Genomic DNA, 22,060 nt, shown 5'->3' with positions numbered 1-22,060 from the left:
TTTGGCTTATTTGATTATTGTTTTGTAGTTAATTTGGGTTAGTTTAGTTTGCCAAATTTTTTTGTTGGAGGGGATGTTTTGGTTGGGCCAATATTGGAGAGTGCATTGAGAGCCATGTGTTTTGGTTCAGTTAGCTTGGTATCTAAATTTGGTTAGCAATTCACTCTGGGTTATGTTCAGGCTTATCAGTGAGTGACTTGGGGGGGGTCTTTTCCACTCCACTGGTTTTGTGTGCATAAAATCCCACATGTGACTGCAAGAAGACCAGGGCCAGTTAGTTAGTTGTTTTTGGAGGATAGTGTCGTGTGGCTCCTGTCCTTGAACCCAGACTGACAGCAGGTGAGTTTTTTTTAAATTTATTTTTTAGCATTTGTAATAGTTGTATTGGTTGAGGAAAATGTCTTCCATTTTGAGTAGTTTTGTTCAAGCTCCTTCAGAGGCCTTAGAGTTGTATACTAAGGAGCAGTTCATTGAAATTGCTGAACATTATCAGATTGAGATTGTTGATTAAAAAATTAGACTCTTAAAACTAGATTAAAGCAGCATCTTAGAGAAATGGGTGGTTTTTGTGGTCAGTCTGCTAGTAGCGAGGGTGCAGGTTTTCAGTCTAGCCCTTCATTAACTTTTGGGCAGCAAAGGGAGCTGTTGCAAATGCAGTTAGAGATGGCATTTCTCAATCACTCTAATAGACCAGAAGGACTACCAGTTTGTTTCACAGAATCTTTGTTTGTTGCCTAAATTTGATGAGTCAGTTCCAGACACATACTTTGCTTTATTTGAGCGTATTGCGAAAGCTAGAGCTTGGTCAGATTTGGACATGATTATGTTATTGCAATGTGTACTTGCAGGTAAAGCACGTGAGGCTTTTACAGCACTGAGTGTAGGTGGCAGTAAAGTTTTTGCTAAAGTTATATCAGCAGTTCTGAAGGTCTACGAGCTTGTGCCAGAGGCATATCGTCAACGTTTTCGTTACAGGAACAAGTTAGATTCACAAACCTATTCTGAGTTTGTTCGTGATTTGACTTCTGCATTTAATCGTTGGTGTACATCTTCTGAAGTTAGTACTTTTGAGGGTCTGTCTAATTTGATTGTTAGAACAGTTCAAATTCTGTCTGACCAGGTTGCTACATACATGAATGAATGTAAAGTTAAGTCTCCAAGTGATGCAGCCTGTACTCATCTGCAAGGATTGCTAACACATAAAAGCCATTTTGAGTCAAACAGTTTCATGTACCATAAAAATAACATTACTCTTAGGAATAGTAGGTCACCTTTTTCTGGGGCTTCTTTCCAAAGGCCTCAGCAGGAGTTTGGGTCTGGAGGACGTAAAGCACCGGTTAATGCTAATACCTGTCACTACTGTTTAGTTGAAGGACATTGGAAGAAAGATTGTCCTCTGCTTAAATAAAAAAAGTCAGGTCAAGTTAAACCTGCTGTGATGGCAAGTCCTGTTGCAGCCTCTGACCACCAGGGTGAGCTTTTTCAGCCACTCGTTGAGTTTGATTCTCAGTCTTCCCACTGTGATTTTTCAGCCTTTACATCAGATGGTGTCGTGTCCCTGGTAGACGGCAACCAAAATGTTTCAATCAAGATCTTAGGAGACACTGGAGCTTTAGATGATTTTATTCTGGAATCTGTTTTGCCGTTCTCTAAAGAGTCTGATACTGGCAGTTGTGTAATGGTATGTGGTATGGGCTTAGTTCCATTCTCTTGTCCTTTACATGAAGTTACCCTAAAATGTGGTCTGGTAGAGGGTGATGTAGATGTTGGTCAGACACCATTTGCCAGTAGCGGGAGTCCACATGATTTTGGGGAATGACTTGGCAGGTAGTAAGGTGTGGGCAGATGGCAAACTAAACATCTGTAAGAAGCAACCTTCAGTGTCACCTGCAAGGGAATCTCCAGATCAAAACTATGTCTCCTGAGGTATTTCCAGTTTCAATGTGTTGCGTAAAGTGTCAGATTTGAACTATCTTATTGAAACCCCTGGTCATAGGAAGTCCTCTAAATTATGCCATGTGAACCTGTCAATGTTATCACTCCCGTGATCTAAGCAAAGTTGAAGGCACTCCAGCTTTGAGGTCAGAGTTGACTGCTGCTCCAGTCACTGCATCTTGTGGCTTTAATTTGGTGGAGGGGGAGAAGAGGAGGACGTTAGGGTTTCGGATGAGGTCTTTTAATGCCCCTTCTACATTTTATTTTATATAATCTATGGACATAAATAGTGGAACCCCAGAAATGACCACCCTCAGCTGAGCCGAAGCTCCAAATCAAAATCAAATCAAATTTGATTTGTCACATGCAGATGTTAATGCGAGTGTAGCGAAATGCTTGTGCTTCTAGTTCTGACAATGCAGTAATAACCAACGAGTAATCTAACCTAACAATTTCACAAGAGATACCATAAACACAAGTGTAAAGGGATGAAGAATATGTACATGAAGATATACAGTGGCGCAAAAAAGTAGTCAGTCAGCCACCAATTGTGCAAGTTCTCCCACTTAAAGATGAGGCCTGTAATTTTCATCATAGGTACACTTCAACTATGACAGACAAAATGAGAGAACATCCAGAAAATCACATTATAGGATTTTTATACCGTTTGTATTTCATTAATCTTTAACTATTGGATGTTCTTATAGGCACTTTAGTATTGCCAGTGTAACAGTATTGCTTCCGTCCCTCTCCTTGCTCCTCTTTGGGCTTGAACCAGCAACACAACAACAGCCACCCTCGAAGCAGCGTTACCCATGCAGAGCAAGGGGAACAACTACTAGAAGGCTCAGAGCGAGTGACGTTTGAAACGCTATTAGCGCGCACTAACTAGCTAGCCATTTCACTTCGGTTACTTGCCTCATCTCGGGAGTTGATAGGCTTGAAGTCATAAACATGCTTGACGCACAAGTGCTGTTTTAATGAATGTTTACGCACCTGCTTCTGCCTACCACCACTCAGTCAGATACTTAGATACTTGTATTGAGTCAGAGTATATGCAACGCAGGACACGTTAGATAATATCTAGTAATATCATCAACCATGTGTGTTGTTTTTTTTATAAGATAAGTTTAATGATAGCTAGCAATTTACCTTGGCTTACTGCATTCACGTAACAGGCAGTCTCCTTGTGGAGTGCAACGAGTGAGAGGCATTGTGTTGGACTAGTTAACTGTAAGGTTGCAAGATTGCATCCCCCGAGCTGACAAGGTGAAAATCTGTCGTTCTGCCCCTGAACGAGGCAGTTAACCCAACGTTCCTAGGCTAATCTATACTTCCATATTTCCAAGTCCTATTCTTGAAGATCAAAGGGTATAACATTTATTGGAATGACTGGAATTCTGATCAACTTTGGTTTTTAATGTAAAGATATCATTTAATCGTATGTAGTAGGAAGTGGAGGTTGGAAGAAGCCTGCATAACCAAACCATAAAGTAACATTTAACATCCATATATGGCCAGCTATGTAAACTTTAACATTGATTTATTCTGCAATAGATATGGTTCAATTGGTAATATTCATTTTTGTATTCTTCAAATGACTCTTAAGGGGAAAGTAATCTAAAGTAACTGAATGTAATCAGATTACATTACTGAGTTTGGGGAATCCAAAAGTTACGTTACCGATTACAATTTTGGACAGGTAACTGTAACGGATTACATTTAGAAAGTAACCTACCCAACCCTGTGAGCCAATCAGCTGCTGTCTTCTTTCATTGAAAAGCAAATCTATAAAAAAAATAAAACTATAAGTATGATGTAAAACAACATTCTATTGATTGAATGATGAGTGTTTCTATCTGACCCCATTCCTCACTTGAACCCCATGTAAAGTGATGTGCTCAACAATGCATGTCTTCTTGTTTGTCTTCCTACCAGGAGACTCTGCCTCTCCACCCTCAGCATCTCTGATGGACTGTCTCCACCTTCCACCACCGTGCGCAGAAAACTCAAAATGTGAATCTGAAGGCTGGCACCCTGAGCCTGAGCTAGTGTGGTTGGACAGTAAAGGAGTCCATCTTCAATGTGAACTGTTCCAGGGTGTGTAGACTTTCACTAGGCCAATTGATTTTTGAAAAAATAAGCTGAGTTGCACTGTCCCATCAGAACCAAATATAGGCCTGTTTCACTGAAAACAAACATTGTATAGCCTCAAAACATGGTTAAAACTATAATTTATATATAATGGATGGCCAGTCCTTGCATCCATAGCTTCTATATGTTTATGGTCAATGCTATCTGGGATCCTTGGGATGTCCCTACACTAAACCATAACCAAAGCTCTTACCTATCTTTAACCATTTTAAAGTCAACTTCAATGGGGTAGGGACGTCCAAAGGATTCTGAATAGCACAAACCATATGTTTATCATGTGAGAGCTGTATCCATGAATATTGGGCAGGGGACATAAGATAGACTGGTGTGAGACGCAAACAGCAGCCTTACAATATAATTAGGAATTAGAATACTATTATGACAGCCTGACAATAGATCACAGAAAATAGTTATTTTCTGAGGGAAATTGATCCGAGGCTGTCAGAAGAAACACTCACGTCCAAGGCTACAGCAAGGAAACGACGGAAAGACCCAGAGCGAAATACATACATTTATATACATTACATACATACATACATACATACATGTAAGGGATAAACACTTTACATTATCTAGAAATAATGGACAACTTGGTACTGCCCGAGTTTTGTTCCAGATAATGTACAGAGCGAAGGCGTTTCTACCACATACAGTGACGATTTTAGCATGTAAATCTTGGTGGGGCAAACAAAACAAAAAAAATGTGGATTCATGCCAGCAAAGTAACTAAACAATACATTAATTGCACTATAACGGCGACAAACTGTGCCCACAAACTGTTAGGGCCTAAAGCTGTCCCAACACCCTACCGCTGCTACACCTGGCTATTAGCAGAGCCTTGTCTGGCAGCGAAACAGTTCTTTCAGCCTCATTTACTGCCTTAAAAAAAACATAGCTGATATGGCTGACTTGCTTAAACAAATGTGGTTTCTACTGACAATTGAGATGTTCAGACTATGTCATATGGGGATGACCAGCGGTTAAGAGGCAATCTGTAATTTCGATTGACTCGAGTGGATTTGGGCCGTTCCTGGGCCGTTTCTGTCCCTAAAATGGCAACTTTGATTCAGTTCAGGCTGCCGTATCTGGCCTGAATGACTCGGGCCTAGTCTGTACCGTCATTCATTTCAGACTGGGGCTGGATCCGGTAGCTGGGCCAGCAGTTTTAGATCTGGCATGCCGGAATCAGTCCAGATGTTTGTGCTACCTGGTTAGGCATAGGCCGACACACTTGTGATTTAAAACAAACCACAACTAACTAATGTAAAGAAGCTCATGAACACTGTGGCTAGGTCATGCTCCCTGGTGAAGTAATTATATTATATATAATTATATCATCTGGGCCAAACATCAATTTCCTTTCGTGCAATCCAGCAAACTACAATGTGCACTCGCCAACTTTCTTTTCCAATTCACAAGAGGCTGAAACCAGAGATCTGTATATAATGACGAGATGATCACATCTCTGCCCTAACAATGGGAGTCTTTGTCCCAAATGCCAGAAGGCAGGCACCAAGTTTATGTCTGTATATTATGCCCATAGAAATGCATTGGGCTTATTCTTGACAGATTTTGGCGAGAGTGATCCATCTCGCTTTGTCTCTTCCCCTCTGCTGAAGCTATATCACCTGAGAAAGTATTTGAGCGAGCGAAAGAACGACCCCTCTACACAGTGGGGCAAAAAAGTAGTCAGTCAGCCACCAATTGTGCAAGTTCTCACACTTAAAAGATGAGAGGCCTGTAATTTTCATCATAGGTACACTATGACAGACAAAATGAGAAAAAAAATCCAGAAAATCACATTGTAGGATTTTTAATGAATTTATTTGCAAATTATGGTGGAAAATAAACTTTTGTTATTGACCAAATACTTATCTCAATACTTTGTTATATACCCTTTGTTGGCAATGACAGAGGTCAAACGTTTTCTGTAAGTCTTCACAAGGTATTCACACACTGTTGCTGGTATTTTGGCCCATTCCTCCATGCAGATCTCCTCTAGAGCAGTGATGTTTTGGGGCTGTTCCTGGGCAACACGGACCTTTCAACTCCCTCAAGATTTTCTATGGGGTTGAGATCTGGAGACTGGCTAGGCCACTCCAGGACCTTGAAATGCTTCTTACGAAGCCACTCCTTCGTTGCCCGGGCGGTGTGTTTGGGATCATTGTCATGCTGAAAGACCCAGCCACGTTTCATCTTCAATGCCCTTGCTGATGGAAGGAGGTTTTCACTCAAGATCTCACGATACATGGCCCCATTCATTCTTTCCTTTACACGGATCAGTCGTCCTGGTCCCTTTGCAGAAAAACAGCCCCAAAGCATGATGTTTCCACCCCCATGCTTCACAGTAGGTATGGTGTTCTTTGGATGCAACTAAGCATTCTTTGTCCTCCAAACACAACGAGTTGAGTTTTTACCAAAAAGTTATATTTTGGTTTCATCTGACCATATGACATTCTCCCAATCTTCTTCTTCTGGATCATCCAAATGCTCTCTAGCAAACTTCAGACGGGCCTGGACATGTACTGGCTTAAGCAGGGGGACACGTCTGGCACTGCAGGATTTGAGTCCCTTGCGGTGTAGTGTGTTACTGATGGTAGGCTTTGTTACTTTGATCCCAGCTCTCTGCAGGTCATTCACTAGGTCCCCCCGTGTGGTTCTGGGATTTTTGCTCACCGTTCTTGTGATCATTTTGACCCCACGGGGTGAGATCTTGCGTAGAGCCCCAGATCGAGGGAGATTATCAGTTCTTGTATGTCTTCCATTTCCTAATAATTGCTCCCACAGTTGATTTCTTCAAACCAAGCTGCTTACCTATTGCAGATTCAGTCTTCCCAGCCTGGTGCAGGTCTACAATTTTGTTTCTGGTGTCCTTTGACAGCTCTTTGGTCTTGGCCATAGTGGAGTTTGGAGTGTGACTGTTTGAAGTTGTGGACAGGTGTCTTTTATACTGATAACAAGTTCAAACAGGTGCCATTAATACAGGTAACGAGTGGAGGACAGAGGAGCCTCTTAAAGAAGAAGTTACAGGTCTGTGAGAGCCAGAAATCTTGCTTGTTTGTAGGTGACCAAATACTTATTTTCCACCATAATTTGCAAATAAATTCATTAAAAATCCTACAATGTGATTTTCTGGATTTTTTTTCTCCCTCATTTTGTCTGACATAGTTGAAGTGTACCTATGATAAAAATTTCAGAGCTTGCACAATTGGTGGCTGACTAAATACTTTTTTGCCCCACTGTATGTAGCCCATGTATCTGATACTGTCTCGCCAGAAATAGTATGCCATACTCTTTTGGTCCAGACAGAATCAGATACATGGTCTACACATACTGAGACAGAGGGACACTGTTTTGCTCGCTCGGATGCTTTAGCTGAGATTGATGGGTCTTTCTGTCGGCGCGTGTCTCGGTCAAATAAATGATCAATATTTGATTTGGTCGGGCAAGGAGGTACGCAGGCCCTGCTTCAGATATATAGTACTAGACCTATACACACGGAGGATAGATTTCACAGGTACTTGGTCGAGTGAACAATTACAAGACGACAAAAAAATCAGCTCCCCAGAGTGGTTTCCACAATTTTATATTCAGAAATCCTTGTCTGATATCCCTATTTTCAAATCAAATCAAATTGTATTTTTCACATACACATGGTTAGCAGATGTTAGAGCGAGTGTAGCGAAATGCTTGTGCTTCTAGTTCCGACAATGCAGTAATAACCAACAAGTAATCTAGCTAACAATTCCAAAACTACTACCTTATAGACACAAGTGTAAGGGGATAAAGAATATGTACATAAATATATATGAATGAGTGATGGTACAGAGCGGCATAGGCAAGATACAGTAGATGGTATTGAGTGCAGTATATACATATGAGATGAGTATGTAAACAAAGTGGCATAGTTAAAGTGGCTAGTGATACATGTATTACATAAGGATGCAGTAGATGATATAGAGTACAGTATATACGTATACATATGAGATGAATAATGTAGGGAACATTATATTAGGTAGCATTGTTTAAAGTGGCTAGTGATATATTTTACATCATTTCCCATCAATTCCCATAATTAAAGTGGCTGGAGTTGAGTCAGTGTGTTGGCAGCAGCCACTCAATGTTAGTGGTGGCTGTTTAACAGTCTGATGGCCTTGAGATAGAAGCTGTTTTTCAGTCTCTCGGTCCCAGCTTTGATGCACCTGTACTGACCTCGCCTTCTGGATGATAGCGGGGTGAACAGGCAGTGGATCGGGTGGTTGATGTCCTTGATGATCTTTATGGCCTTCCTGTGACATCGGGTGGTGTAGGTGTCCTGGAAGGCAGGTAGTTTGCCCCCGGTGATGCGTTGTGCAGACCTCACTACCCTCTGGAGAGCCTTACGGTTGAGGGCGGAGCAGTTGCCGTACCAGGCGGTGATACAGCCCGACAGGATGCTCTCGATTGTGCATCTGTAGAAGTTTGTGAGTGCTTTTGGTGATAAGCCGAATTTCTTCAGCCTCCTGAGGTTGAAGAGGCGCTGCTGCGCCTTCTTCACAATGCTGTCTGTGTGGGTGGACCAATTCAGTTTGTCTGTGATGTGTACGCCGAGGAACTTAAAACTTACTACCCTCTCCACTACTGTTCCATCGATGTGGATAGGGGGGTGTTCCCTCTGCTGTTTCCTGAAGTTCACATTCATCTCCTTAGTTTTGTTGACGTTGAGTGTGAGGTTATTTTCCTGACACCACACTCCGAGGGCCCTCACCTCCTCCCTGTAGGCCGTCTCGTCGTTGTTGGTAATCAAGCCTACCACTGTTGTGTCGTCCACAAACTTGATGATTGAGTTGGAGGCCTGCGTGGCCACGCAGTCGTGGGTGAACAGGGAGTACAGGAGAGGGCTCAGAACGCACCCTTGTGGGGCCCCAGTGTTGAGGATCAGCGGGGTGGAGATGTTGTTGCCTACTCTCACCACCTGGGGGCGGCCCGTCAGGAAGTCCAGTACCCAGTTGCACAGGGCGGGGTCGAGACCCAGGGTCTCGAGCTTGATGACGAGCTTGGAGGGCACTATGGTGTTAAATGCCGAGCTGTAGTCGATGAACAGCATTCTCACATAGGTATTCCTCTTGTCCAGATGGGTTAGGGCAGTGTGCAGTGTGGTTGAGATTGCATCGTCTGTGGACCTATTTGGGCGGTAAGCAAATTGGAGTGGGTCTAGGGTGTCAGGTAGGGTGGAGGTGATATGGTCCTTGACTAGTCTCTCAAAGCACTTCATGATGACGGAAGTGAGTGCTACGGGGGCGGTAGTCGTTTAGCTCAGTTACCTTAGCTTTCTTGGGAACAGGAACAATGGTGGCCCTTTTGAAGCATGTGGGAACAACAGACTGGGATAGGGATTGATTGAAGATGTCCGTAAACACACCAGCCAGCTGGTCTGCGCATGCTCTGAGGGCGCGGCTGGGGATGCCGTCTGGGCCTGCAGCCTTGCGAGGGTTGACACGTTTAAATGTTTTCCTCATGTCGGCTGCAGTGAAGGAGAGTCCGCATTTTTTAGTTGCGGGCCGTGTCAGTGGCACTGTATTGTCCTCAAAGCGGGCAAAAAAGTTATTTAGTCTGCCTGGGAGCAAGACATCCTGGTCCGTGACTGTGCTGGTTTTCTTTTTATAATCCGTGATTGACTGTAGACCCTGCCACATACCTCTTGTGTCTGAGCTGTTGAATTGAGATAATACTTTGTCTCTATACTGACGCTTAGCTTGTTTGATTGCCTTACGGAGGGAATAGTTACACTGTTTGTATTCGGTCATGTTTCCAGTCACCTTGCCCTGATTAAAAGCAGTGGTTCGCGCTTTCAGTTTCACGCGAATGCTGCCATCAATCCACGGTTTCTGGTTTGGGAATGTTTTAATCGTTGCAATGGGAACAACATCTTCAACGCACGTTCTAATGAACTCGCACACCGAATCAGCGTATTCGTCAATGTTGTCGTCTGACGCAATACGGAACATATCCCAGGCCACGTGATGGAAGCAGTCTTGGAGTGTGGAATCAGATTGGTCGGACCAGCGTTGAACAGACCTCAGTGCGGGAGCTTCTTGTTTTAGTTTCTGTCTGTAGGCAGGGATCAACAAAATGGAGTCGTGGTCAGCTTTTCCGAAAGGAGGGCGGGGCAGGGCCTTATATGCGTTGCGGAAGTTGGAATAGCAATGATCCAAGGTTTTTCCCGCCCTGGTTGCGCAATCGATAAGCTGATAAAATTTAGGGAGTAATGTTTTCAGATTAGCCTTGTTAAAATCCCCAGCTACAATGAATGCAGCCTCCGGATATATGGATTCCAGTTTGCAAAGAGTCAAATAAAGTTCGTTCAGAGCCATCGATGTGTCTGCTTGGGGGGGAATATATACGGCTGTGATTATAATCGAAGAGAATTCCCTTGGTAGATAATGCGGTCTACATTTGATTGTGAGGAATTCTAAATCAGGTGAACAGAAGGACTTGAGTTCCTGTATGTTGTTTTGGCCACACCACGTCACGTTAACCATAAAGCATACGCCCCCGCCCCTCTTCTTACCAGAAAGATGTTTGATTCTGTCGGCGCGATGCGTGGAGAAACCAGCTGGCTGCACCGTCTCCGATAGCGTCTCTCCAGTGAGCCATGTTTCCGTGAAGCAAAGAACGCTACAGTCGTTACGTTACAGATGATGATAAGAAAGGAACTCCGTGTAGGAATAGATTAACCTGAGGCTTCTTTAATTTATTTTCTCCCGAGTGGATCTAAGGCACTGCATCTCATTGCTAGAGGCATCACTACAGACACCCTGGTTTGAATTTAGGCTGTATCACAACCGGCCTTGATTGGGAGTCCCATAGGGCGGTGCACAATTGGCCCAGCGTAGTCCAGATTTGGCCAGTGTAGGCCGTCATTTTAATTAAGAATATGTTCTTAACCGTCTTGCATAGTTAAATAAAGGTTACATTTTTTATGTCAAATAGTAATGTTATTACTTTCCATATCCTGTTTCTCTCTCTCGTTGACCCAACTAGTATGCAATCAACGTTTTGATTTAGGATAAAAAGGTTTCCCTTGTCCAACGTTTGAATTACAGTTCACAATGTTTCTCACAAAACATTTTCAAATTGCCATTCTTAAAGCATTTTACAATGTTGTAGAAGGTTGTGGTATCGTACTAGATTGTATATGCTCCTGTCCTGAAAGTCATACAGTAAATAATAAATCATTTCATTTCATGTGTATGTTCAGCACTAAAGAGTCAAGACTAAAGTCTACTGCAATCTAGCCTAATGAAAAGCACTAGCTGGTAGTAGTGTAGCATTGCGTGGGTGATCTTCGGGACAAGTAAGAGTTGTGATTGTAAGCATAGAGTTGTGTTCTATTGAATTCTGTGATTGAGGTCCTCTCTCGCTCCTCATTTCTGTAACTCTCATGCAGGCTACAGTTGGTAATTTAGGGAACAGTATTTATGACACGAGTTAACTGAATGAAGGTTATCTGCATTATGAGAGCGGCTGGAGACTGGTGTCACTTAGAAATATGAGGAATCATTGTCATGAATATAAGAATTTTTTTTGTAATACCATTTATGAGTATTTCAACCATAACATAGCATACAACATTCAATGGTATAATTAAACACACGTCATGCTAGGACATCACACTTTGAATGTATGTATGCACATACAGTATACATTTAAAATACAATCAATGTTCTTCTATTAGTACCTGCTGACTAATATGCGGCTGCTGCCCTCCCATTACGAACGGAGAGTATATGGTGGCTCAGAGACTTAATCATCTTTTCCAGGCGAGGTTTGGGCATGGCATGGCGGCTGAACCAGTAATTATCCCAGGGCCTATACTGGCTCAGTGGGCAACAGTACATTGCATCAGAGGCGATCAGGTGGCTTCCAACACGCTTGGATACATAAAGCTTGTAGTCCCACAGGGGGCAGCGTTCTGGGTCGTCGGCCAGGCTGTGCATCCGTACGGGGCTCTGTTCTGGGAAATTAGTATTGTTCCACTCCAGGTATTCCAGTTTTTCCCCATCGCCCGTCCCTGGGTGGGTCTCCGTGGCCGTGTGGAAGTCGGAGACTCGCCCGGGCCAGACTCCCTGGAGGTGGAACTTCCCAAAGGCCTTGAGGTTGTTGAGCAGGACCAGGTTGAGCAGCCCATCCGGTGTGGCCCTAGACAGGACCCCTGCCTGCCTCAGTGCAGCCTCCTCTTCTCTCCTCAAGCTCTGGATCACCAGGATATCTCTGTCCCACTCTCTCTGCTTCAAGTGCTGGCAGCAGCTATCCAGTTCCCTAATGGTGTTTGTGAACTCGGCTGACTTCCGGATACTGAAGCTGCAGCCCTGGTTCTGCAGATCACGGTCCAGCATACGGGCGTATGTCGTAAGAGTGCTGCTGCTCAGGGCCTGCAGGTGGGACTCCTCCCACACATACTGGAAGAAGGCGACCAATAACCTGTCCAGCTCGGCAATAGGCAGGCTGCCTGGACAGCGGGCCCCCGAATGGTTTTGAGAGTTTAGCCACATGACAAAGGTCATGAGATTGCCCAGGCTGGCCTCTGCTCTCTTTGGCCCCCCTGGAAGATAGAAAAATAACAGTCACACTATTAACCTTGCCCCAGACACCATTTACATTGAATAAACATTACAGTAATTTAAATGTGAGTAACTACAATGTAAACAATCATACTATTACCATCGATAATGGCGCCGAAGGATATGGCCGCCGTTTTACGATCTCCTAACCAATTGTGCTATTGTGTATGTTTTTTTGCATTATTTGTAACTTATTTTGTACATAATGTTTCTGCCGCTGTGTCTTATGACCGAAAAGAGCTTCTTGATATCAGGGCAGCGATTACTCCCCCCGTGCTGGAGGAATTCTTCAACGAGTCAGACGGGAAGGATTTACTCCAGACACCCGACAAGGCCCTCATCCCTGTCCATCCCTGCAGGAGGAAAAGACGGAGGTATCATGGACGACAGTCCGGGTGCATTTTAAGAATACGGCGCAGAGAGGGTAATCTACCTTTACCATCGGTCCTATTAGCCAACTTACAATCAATCGATAATAAAATAGACAAACTACGAGCACGTATATACTACCAACGGAACATAAAAAAATGTAATATCTTATGTTTCACCGAGTCGTGGTTTTAAGCTTTTTCGGCAGGATAGAACAGCGGCCTATTGGTAAGACGAGGCGGCGGCCTATGCATATTTGTTAATTAACAACTGGTGCACAAAATCTAAGGAACTCTCTAGGTTTTACTCACCTGAGGTAGAGTATCCCATGATAAGCTGTAGACCACACTTTTTACCAAGAGAGTTTACATCTATATTTTTCATAGCTGTCTATATAGAGTTGAAGTCGGAAGTTTACATGCACTTAGGTTGGCGTCATTAAAACTTGTTCTTGTTAACAAACTATAGTTTTGGCAAGTCGGTTAGGATATCTACTTTGTGCATGACAAGTACTTTTTCCAACAATTGTTTACAGACAGTGAAATAATCACAATTTCAGTGGGTCAGATGTTTACATACACTAAGTTGACTGTGCCTTTAAACAGCTTGGAACATTCCATAAAATGATGTCATGACTTTAGAAGCTTCTGATAGGCTAATTGACATAATTTGAGCCAATTGGAGGTGTACCTGTGGATGTATGTCAAGGCCTACCTTCAAAATCAGTGCCTCTTTGCTTGACATCATGGGAAAATCAAAGGAAATCAGCCAAGACCTCAGAAAAAAAATTGTAGCCCTCCACAAGTCTGGTTCATCCTTGGGAGCAATTTACAAATGCCTGAAGGTACTACGTTCATCTGTACAAACAATAGTATGCAAGTATAAACACCATGGGACCACGCAGCCATCATACCGCTAAGGAAGGAGACACATTCTATGCAAATCAATCCCAGAACAACAGCAAAGGACCTTGTGAAGATGCTGGAGGAAACAGGTACAAAAGTATCTATATCCACAGTAAAATGAGTCCTATATCGACATAACCTTAAAGGCTGCTCAGCAAGGAAGAAACCACAGCTCCAAAACCGCCATAAAACAATCCAGACTTTATTATTATTTAACTAGGCAAGTCAGTTAAGAACAAATTCTTATTTTCAATGACGGCCTAGGAACAGTGGGTTAACTGCCTGTTCAGGGGCTGAATGACAGATTTGTACCTTGTCAGCTGGGGTATTTGAACTTGCACCCTTCTGGTTACTAGTCCAACACTCGAACCACTATGCCGCCCCAGACTAAGGTTTGCAACTGCACATGGGGACAAAGATCATACTTTTTGGGGAAATGTCCTCTGGTCTGATGAAACAAAAATAGAACTGTTTGGCCATAATTACCATAATTATGTTTGGAGGAAAAGGGGGGGGAAGTCTTGCAAGCCGAACAACACCATCCCAACCGTAAAGCACGGGGGTGGCAGCATCATGTTGTGGGGGTGCTTTGCTGCAGGAGGGACTGGTGCACTTCAGAAAATAGATGGCATCACGAGGCAGGAAAATGATGTGGCTATATTAAAGCAACATCTCAAGACATCAGCCAGGAAGTTAAAGCTTGGTCGCAAATGGGTCTTTCAAATGGACAATGGCCACTAGCATACTTCCAAAGTTGTGGCAAAATGGCTTAAGGACACAAAGCCCTGGCCTCAATCCTATAGAAAATGTGTGGGCTGATTAAATATCAGGAATTGTGAAAAACGGAGTTTAAATGTACTTGGCTAAGGTGTATGTAAACTTCCGACTTCAACTGTACCACCGCGGACCAATGCTGGCACTAAGACCGCACTGTATACGGCCATAAGCAAACAGGAAAACGCTCATCCAGAGGCGGTGCTCCTAGTGGCCAGGGACTTTAATGCAGGGAAACCTAAATCCGTTTTACCTAATTTCTATCAGCATGTTAAATGTGCAACCAGAGGGGGAAAAAAACCTCTAGACCACCTTTACTCCACACACAGATGCGTACAAAGCTCTCCCTCGCCCTCCATTTGGCAAATCTGACCATAATTCTATCCTCCCGATTCCTGCTTACAAGCAAAAACTAAAGCAGGATGCACCAGTGACTCTGTCAATAAGTAAGTGGACAGATGAAACCGATGCTAAGCTACAGGACTGTTTTGCTAGCACAGACTGGAATATGTTCCTGGATTTTTCCGATGGCATTGAGGAGTGAGGAGTACACCACATCAGTCACTGGCTTCATCAATAAGCGCATCGATGACGTCGTCCCCATAGTGACTGTGGGTACATACCCCAACCAGAAGTCATGGATTACAGGCAACATCCTCACTGAGCTAAAGGGTAGAATTGCCGCTTTCAAGGAGTGGGACTCTAACCCGGAAGCCTATAAGAAATCCTGCTATGCCCTGACAAACCATCAAGCAGGCAAAGCGTCAATACAGGACTAAGATTAAATCGTACTACACCGGCTCCAACACTCGTCGGATGTGGCAAGGCTTGCAAACTATTACAGACTACAAAGGGAAGTACAGCCATGAGCTGCCCAGTGACACGAACCTACCAGACGAGCTAAATTACTTCTATGCTCGCTTCGAGGCAAATAACACTGAAACATGCAAGAGAGCACCAGTTGTTCCGGACGACTGTGTGATCACGCTCTCCGTAGCCGATGTGAGTAAGACATTTAAACAGGTCAATATTCACAAGGCCGCATGGCTAGACGGATTACCAGGACGTGTACTCCGAGCATGTGCTGACCAACGGGCAAGTATCTTCACTGACATTTTCAACTTGTCCCTGTCTGAGTCTATAATACCAACATGTTTCAAGCAGACCACCATAGTCCCTGTGCCCAAGCATTCAACACCATATTGCCCTCAAAGCTCATCACTATGCTAAGGACCCTGGGACTAAACACCTTCCTTTGCAACTGGATCCTGTACTTCGTGACGGGCTGCCCCCAGGTGGTAAGGGTAGGGAACAACATCCGCCACGCTGATGCTCAACATGGGGGCCCCTCTGGGGTGCGTGCTCAGTCCCCTCCTGTACTCCCTGTTCACTCATGACTGCATGGCCAGGTACGTATCCAACACCATCATCAAGTTTGCCGATGACACAACGGTGGTAGGCCTGATCACCGACAACAATGAGACAGCCTATAGGGAGGAGGTCAGAGACCTGGCCGTGTGGTGCCAGGACAACAACCTCTCCCTCAACGTGATCAAGACAAAGGAGATGGTTGTGGACTACAGGAAAAGGAGGACCGAGCACGCCCCCATTCTCATCGACGGGGCTGTAGTGGAGCAGGTTGAGAGCTTCAAGTTCTTTGGTGAACACATCACCAACAATCTACAATTGCCCAAACACACTAAGACAGTCATGAAGAGGGCACGACAAAACCTATTCCTCCTCAGGAGACTGAAAAGATTTGGCATGGGTCCTCAGATCCTCAAAAGGTTCTACAGCTGCACCATCGAGAGCATCCTGACTGGTTGCATCACTGCCTGGTATGGCAACTGCTCGGCCTCTGACCGCAAGGCACTACAGAGGGTAGTGTGTACGGCCGAGTACATCACTGGGGCCAAGCCTCCTCCCATCCAGGACCTCTATGCCAGGCGGTGTCAGAGGAAAGCCCTAAAAATTGTCAAAGACTCCAGCCACCCTAGTCATAGACTGTTCTCTCTGCTACCACACGGCAAGCGGTACCAGAGCGCCAAGTCGAGGTCCAAAAGGCTTCATAACAGCTTTTACCCCCCCCAAGCCATAAGACTCCTGAACAGCTAATCAAAGGGCTACCCAGACCCCTCTTTTACGCAGCTGCTCCTCTTTGTTTATAATCTATGCATAGTCACGTACATATTACCTCAACTAACTGGTGCCCCCGCCCATTGACTCTGTACCGATACCCCTTGTATATAACCTCGCTTGTTATTTTACTGCTACTGTGAATTTGTTACTTTTTTTTCTCCAATGTTTTTACTCATGTTTTTCCACTTAACACTTTTTTATTAACTTCTTAAAGCAGGGGTGGGCAATTCCAGTCCTAGAGGGCCTGATTGGTGTTACAGTTTTGCCCCAGCTAACACACCTGAATCCAATAATCCCCTAATCATGATCTTCAGTTTAGAATGCACTTTGATTAATCAGCTGTGTTTGCTAGGATGGAGTAAAAGTGTGACACAAATCAGGCCCTTGAGGACTGGATTAAAGCATTATTGGTCAAGTGCTTGTAAGTAAGAATTTCACTGTCAGGTCTACCTACACCTGTTGTATTTGGCACATGTGACATAAAATTTGATTTGGTGTTATAACCACTATATTCTGTGCTGTAATGTAAAGTCCTACCCACATGAAAATATATTTACCATAACCTCTGTACAAAGCAGGTGCTATTAGTAAATCTGTCCAATAATAATGTACTAATCATTACCGCAGCAGATGTACTCACTTTTCTCTGCTGGTTTCTTGGGTGCTGCCTTAACCTTGCCTTTATTAAGGGGACAGTGCCCTGAGGCCGCACCCGATCTCTCAGGTGTAGGTGGGAAGACGGCAGCACTACAGGAGCCCTGCCTGTGGGTTTCACCCTGGCCCTGGAATAGGGGCTTAGGTTTAGGAGGGGAGAGGGAACACTGTCCACCCTTAGGAGTCGCCCACTCCTCGTCTTCTGGGGCACGCTCAATGTCTGAAAGGCAGCTTCGGAGAGGGGTGATGTCAAGAGCTGTAATGAGGTTTTCATTTGAGCCTGGGCTTTCCTCCTTTAGAACTGTCCTCTTCTCAATGCCCCTTCCCTCTTGGTTTGTCTCCTTGTTCTTTTGCTCTAGCTCCACCCTAACTTCCATGTTGATATTGCCTTTGGGTTGCTCCTTAACAATCATCCTAGGAAAGAATGGTTGTTTCACAGTTCTCTGCTGCTTGGACTTTAAAGTCAAGGCCTCTTCCAGCATTCTCACTGGGGCATCTCCTCCCTCTCTTGACACATGGGTCACAAGGCTACAGAGGCTCACATCAGATTCAACCCCATTTTCATCAGTAATATTCCCAATGAATGGGGTATATACCATCTCCCCTTCCTCATCTGAGGACAGGCATTGTATTCTCCTCCTCTTGCTCCTATGACCTACATCCACCTCCTCCTCTGTCTTTTCCTCCTCAACTTTCACCTCTGTGGCAAGTGTCAAGGCCCAGTCGAAGGCATGTCCAACCTCACATCTCCAATTAACTTTGCACTGATGCCCAACCCCTGGGTTAAGTTTTCCCTTGTGCCAAAGCTTGTGGGGACAGTGGGAGCCATGAGAGTGAGCCCAAGTGACTAATTTCCTAAGATCCTCCAGCATAACACCTGCTTGGACATGGCAGGTGGGCTTTCAAAGTAACAAAAAATACAAATGTAAGCTTTGAGTCTCTGGCAACCAGTGACAGTTAAATCAACTATTTGCATTAACCAGTGCTTGACTTGGGCAGGAGCTCATCAGAGCGGAGTACCTGCACCTCAAATGTTACATTAAATAATCCTCCCAGGAAGTATTGTTTATTAGATCAATGGGGGGGAAATATACATTTTAGCCTACTAAAATGAGGCTATCAAATCTGAAAACACAGACACAATGTATGTTATAAACTACTCATCCGAGGACAGCTTAGCGTAGATATTAGAAAAGAAATGTAGCCTATTTGCAAAACTAAATCAGTGTAAAGCAAAATTCCTTACCTCTTCCATTGCTCCTATGCCTTTGCTGTAGAGTGCAAAATCAATAACGTCGATTATTGTCAAATATCTTATTACCTAATTTTTAAATGCTCTGCAACACTAAGTTTGTGCATTTGCTTTGAAACATCAACAAGCAATCCTCTAATGTTGTGACAACAGTATTTTGAATGTCATTGGAATTTTAGAACGTTCAAATACACCGCGAAAAGTATGGCATGTTTTCAAAGCGTGTGAAACGTCTCAACCAGAAGAGGTGGCTCCGCTCGACAACGCTTCGCTACAAAATATTGACAGCTTCGTTGGCATGAACCTATTCAAGTAAGTAAATCAGTACATTTTTGAAAATGTTAAAAAACGATGTATTATTAGCCAGCTAGCTATGTAGGCTAATTAGTGTGTAGGCTAATGAGCTGCCAGCTAAATACTTGGCTATGTGAAATATCATCAGTTAGCTTTCTTCATATTAGCATGGTATCTTGATTTAGGCATATTTATCATTTTAAATTAAAAACTCAGGCTCTAAATACATTTGTAGATATCAGCAATGGAAGAGGATGAAATAGTTTTCTGCTCCAGCTGTCATAAAAAAAAAGAGTACGTTTACTAGTTAAATAGGGCGGTTTGTAGGATGACATCATGAAAAGAGTATCCAGTTCTAGTCCTTAGAGATGAGAACTATGAAGACAGGTAGATAATAATCAGGGCTGTGTAATTTAAATAAAATGAAACATGTTGCTTTGTGATGTCTTTCCTGAGACATGGAGAGCTGTGAAAGCCTGTCTGCAGATGAAGAGGTCCCAGTGAATGTTCCAAGAGACTGCTGGCACGTCCTTGTATGCCATAGGTTGTATGTGTACTTATGTTATCACATGTTGTACACAACAATACAGTTAAAAGTCACACACAATGTAGGCTACAAACTTATTACAACTGTAGCAGGCCAATCCTTCTCCCGGAGGTATGCTGGGTGTGCAGGCGTCTGTTCCAGCCCAGCACTAACACACTTGATTCAATGTATCAAACCTAATGAGTTGATAATAACGTGTATTAATGCTGGGCTGGAATAGAAGTCTGCTCACCCTTTAGATCAGGGAGTGGAGCAAGGTTAGCCACCTTTGGTATGATCTTTTTTGTCCAAAATGATGTTTTAGTAACAATAGCATACATTCTAAGATGTCTAACATTTACAAACAAGTTAGATTATTTGTACATTTTGAAATGATATATTGATTCATTCAATGTTGATTAATTTAAGCGTTTAAACTTGTTTTAATTGTCCATGTAAAAACATTATTCAAGATGAACTAGTGTCAATATTCATTAATCACACATGACAATTCTGCAATAAAATTGTATGAAGGGGATCTGTCTCTAATTTGTCTGTGTTTCCTGTGTTGCTTTCTCAAATGAACATGACCTTTTTGTCCAGTTGTGAGCTTTCCAATCTGTTTTATTTGATTCACTCTGTCTCAAGATATCAGCTGAGGTGAACCCATTTAGCAGTTTATCATAATGGAATGCATCACCAATGCAGACAGGCCTAGAGTATGATGACATTACTAGCCTAATGGGCATATACAATCCATGTGCCCATTGTCATTGTACATCTGAAGCAGAGAATAGCTAAACTCCCACATAATTTGCACATTGTTGAGCTAGCTATATGTTCTCAATTTAAAATGATACCTGTAGATACTCTATATGAGGCTAACCATAAACCAGATTTTGTACATTATTTTTCTGACATTAAATTTAAATCCAACCATTGCATTCTATATACATTACTGTACATTAAAATATGTCACTGAGAAGTTGTAGGCTAATTAAAAATGTCTAAAAGGAAAATAATGGGGCATGGGGAGTGTTGTAATTCTGCCTCGTTTATTTGCTGAGAAATATTTTAGAATACAGACAGAAATCAGAAGTTCAGTGGCATGGAGGAGGATTGCAGACATGTTGATGGTGGGTGAAGATAGATTTGCACAACAATGTTTATGTTTTACAAGTAGGCCTATGTATTTTACAGAAAGTGAGCTATAATCGTCAATCTCGTGACACAGGTAAAATGAAAGCGCCATAAACTGAGAATCACAATGTTAAAATACCACAATCCAATTGGTAGCATACTACAGGATAAATGCATGCTTAGTGTACCATTTACAATGGTATTGCGTGTTACTGGTGATTCCTAACCTTTAGTGTGTAAATGTCACAATTTAATTTCGTCAACACATTCACAAATTGTGGCTTTGGTCCGTTTTTAGGTTTAGGTTGATTTATGTTCCTAGCTAGTTAGCAGCACAAGCAAATGTATAATCTCTCTTCACCCACCATCAACACCAACAATCTCTGCAATCCTCCTCCATGCCATTGACTGTATGGTTGTGTCTCTCTGTATTTTTACAAAGCCACATCATATAATAATACCAGTCACATCGATGACTGGCTTTCCTAGATTTTTTTGTTGTTGTGCTTGCCCGGAACTAATCACAGGTAGAACTATGTTTCATGAACGGAATATTTTAAAGCAAACATCTGCTTCTCACCTGATTGGTTAACGGAAGCGGTGGCCGCGTGATATTTGCATAAAGTAGAGCAGAGATTTTTCAACCTCACAATCGCCTGCGTATTGCTCCGCGTGCCCCTTTTGAGAATGAATGGGGCGGGGCTTCGTCTGACAAATTTGGAAGTGGTGGAAACCCTACGTCAGTTAACCACACGGTGGCGCTCAAGCGCAGATTTAACAGCACACGGCAGCACATGAAACGGCGAACCCGTTTCCAAGTCAATCGAACGCACTTGACCAACATAATCGTGTGTGACACTGCCGATAATAACCAGCACACTATTAGGATTGTCCTAAAAATTTGAATGGAATATTGGCCATGATTTGGATGGAGTGTAGGCTCCCGCGTGTTGCAACAGTCTAAGGCACTGCATCTCAGTGCTAGAGGTGTCACGACAGACCATGGTTCGATCCCGGGCTGTATCACAACTGGCTGTGATTGGGAGTCCCATAGGGTGGCGCACAATGGGCACAGCCACTGGGGAGCCAGGCCCAGCCAATTGGAATTATTTTTTCCCCCACGAAAGGGCTTTATTTACATTTACATTTACATTTAAGTCATTTAGCAGACGCTCTTATCCAGAGCGACTTACAAATTGGTGCTTTCACCTTATGACATCCAGTGGAACAGCCACTTTACAATAGTGCATCTAGGTCTTTTAAGGGGGGGGGGGGGAGGGGGAGAAGGATTACTTTATCCTATCCTAGGTATTCC

The 22,060-nt window shown here is 43.4% G+C and overlaps 1 protein-coding gene across 1 annotated transcript; it reads right to left on the bottom strand.

Annotated features, from left to right (window-relative positions):
• Positions 1–11,677: 11,677 nt before the first annotated feature.
• Positions 11,678–19,349, bottom strand: LOC115108859 (uncharacterized). The gene is made up of 3 exons (XM_029633424.2): positions 18,780–19,349; positions 17,520–18,432; positions 11,678–12,673 (listed from the first exon to the last, which is right to left on the bottom strand). The coding sequence occupies exons 1-3, from the start codon at positions 18,786–18,788 to the stop codon at positions 11,817–11,819; spliced, it is 1,779 nt and encodes a 592-aa protein (XP_029489284.1). The 5' UTR covers positions 18,789–19,349; the 3' UTR covers positions 11,678–11,816.
• Positions 19,350–22,060: the final 2,711 nt, after the last annotated feature.

The sequence above is a fragment of the Oncorhynchus nerka genome, linkage group LG25 (genome assembly GCF_034236695.1).
Source record: "Oncorhynchus nerka isolate Pitt River linkage group LG25, Oner_Uvic_2.0, whole genome shotgun sequence".
In the NCBI taxonomy this organism is placed as follows: Eukaryota; Metazoa; Chordata; class Actinopteri; order Salmoniformes; family Salmonidae; genus Oncorhynchus; species Oncorhynchus nerka.
This window is presented reverse-complemented; position numbering and strand designations above follow the sequence as displayed.

Bases quoted from the DNA above. Each gene is read 5' to 3' on its own strand.
- LOC115108859 (XM_029633424.2), bottom strand. The intron at 12,674-17,519 runs GTGAGTACATCT...TCTATCTTCCAG, and splicing joins CAAGAAACCAGCAGAGAAAA to GGGGGCCAAAGAGAGCAGAG.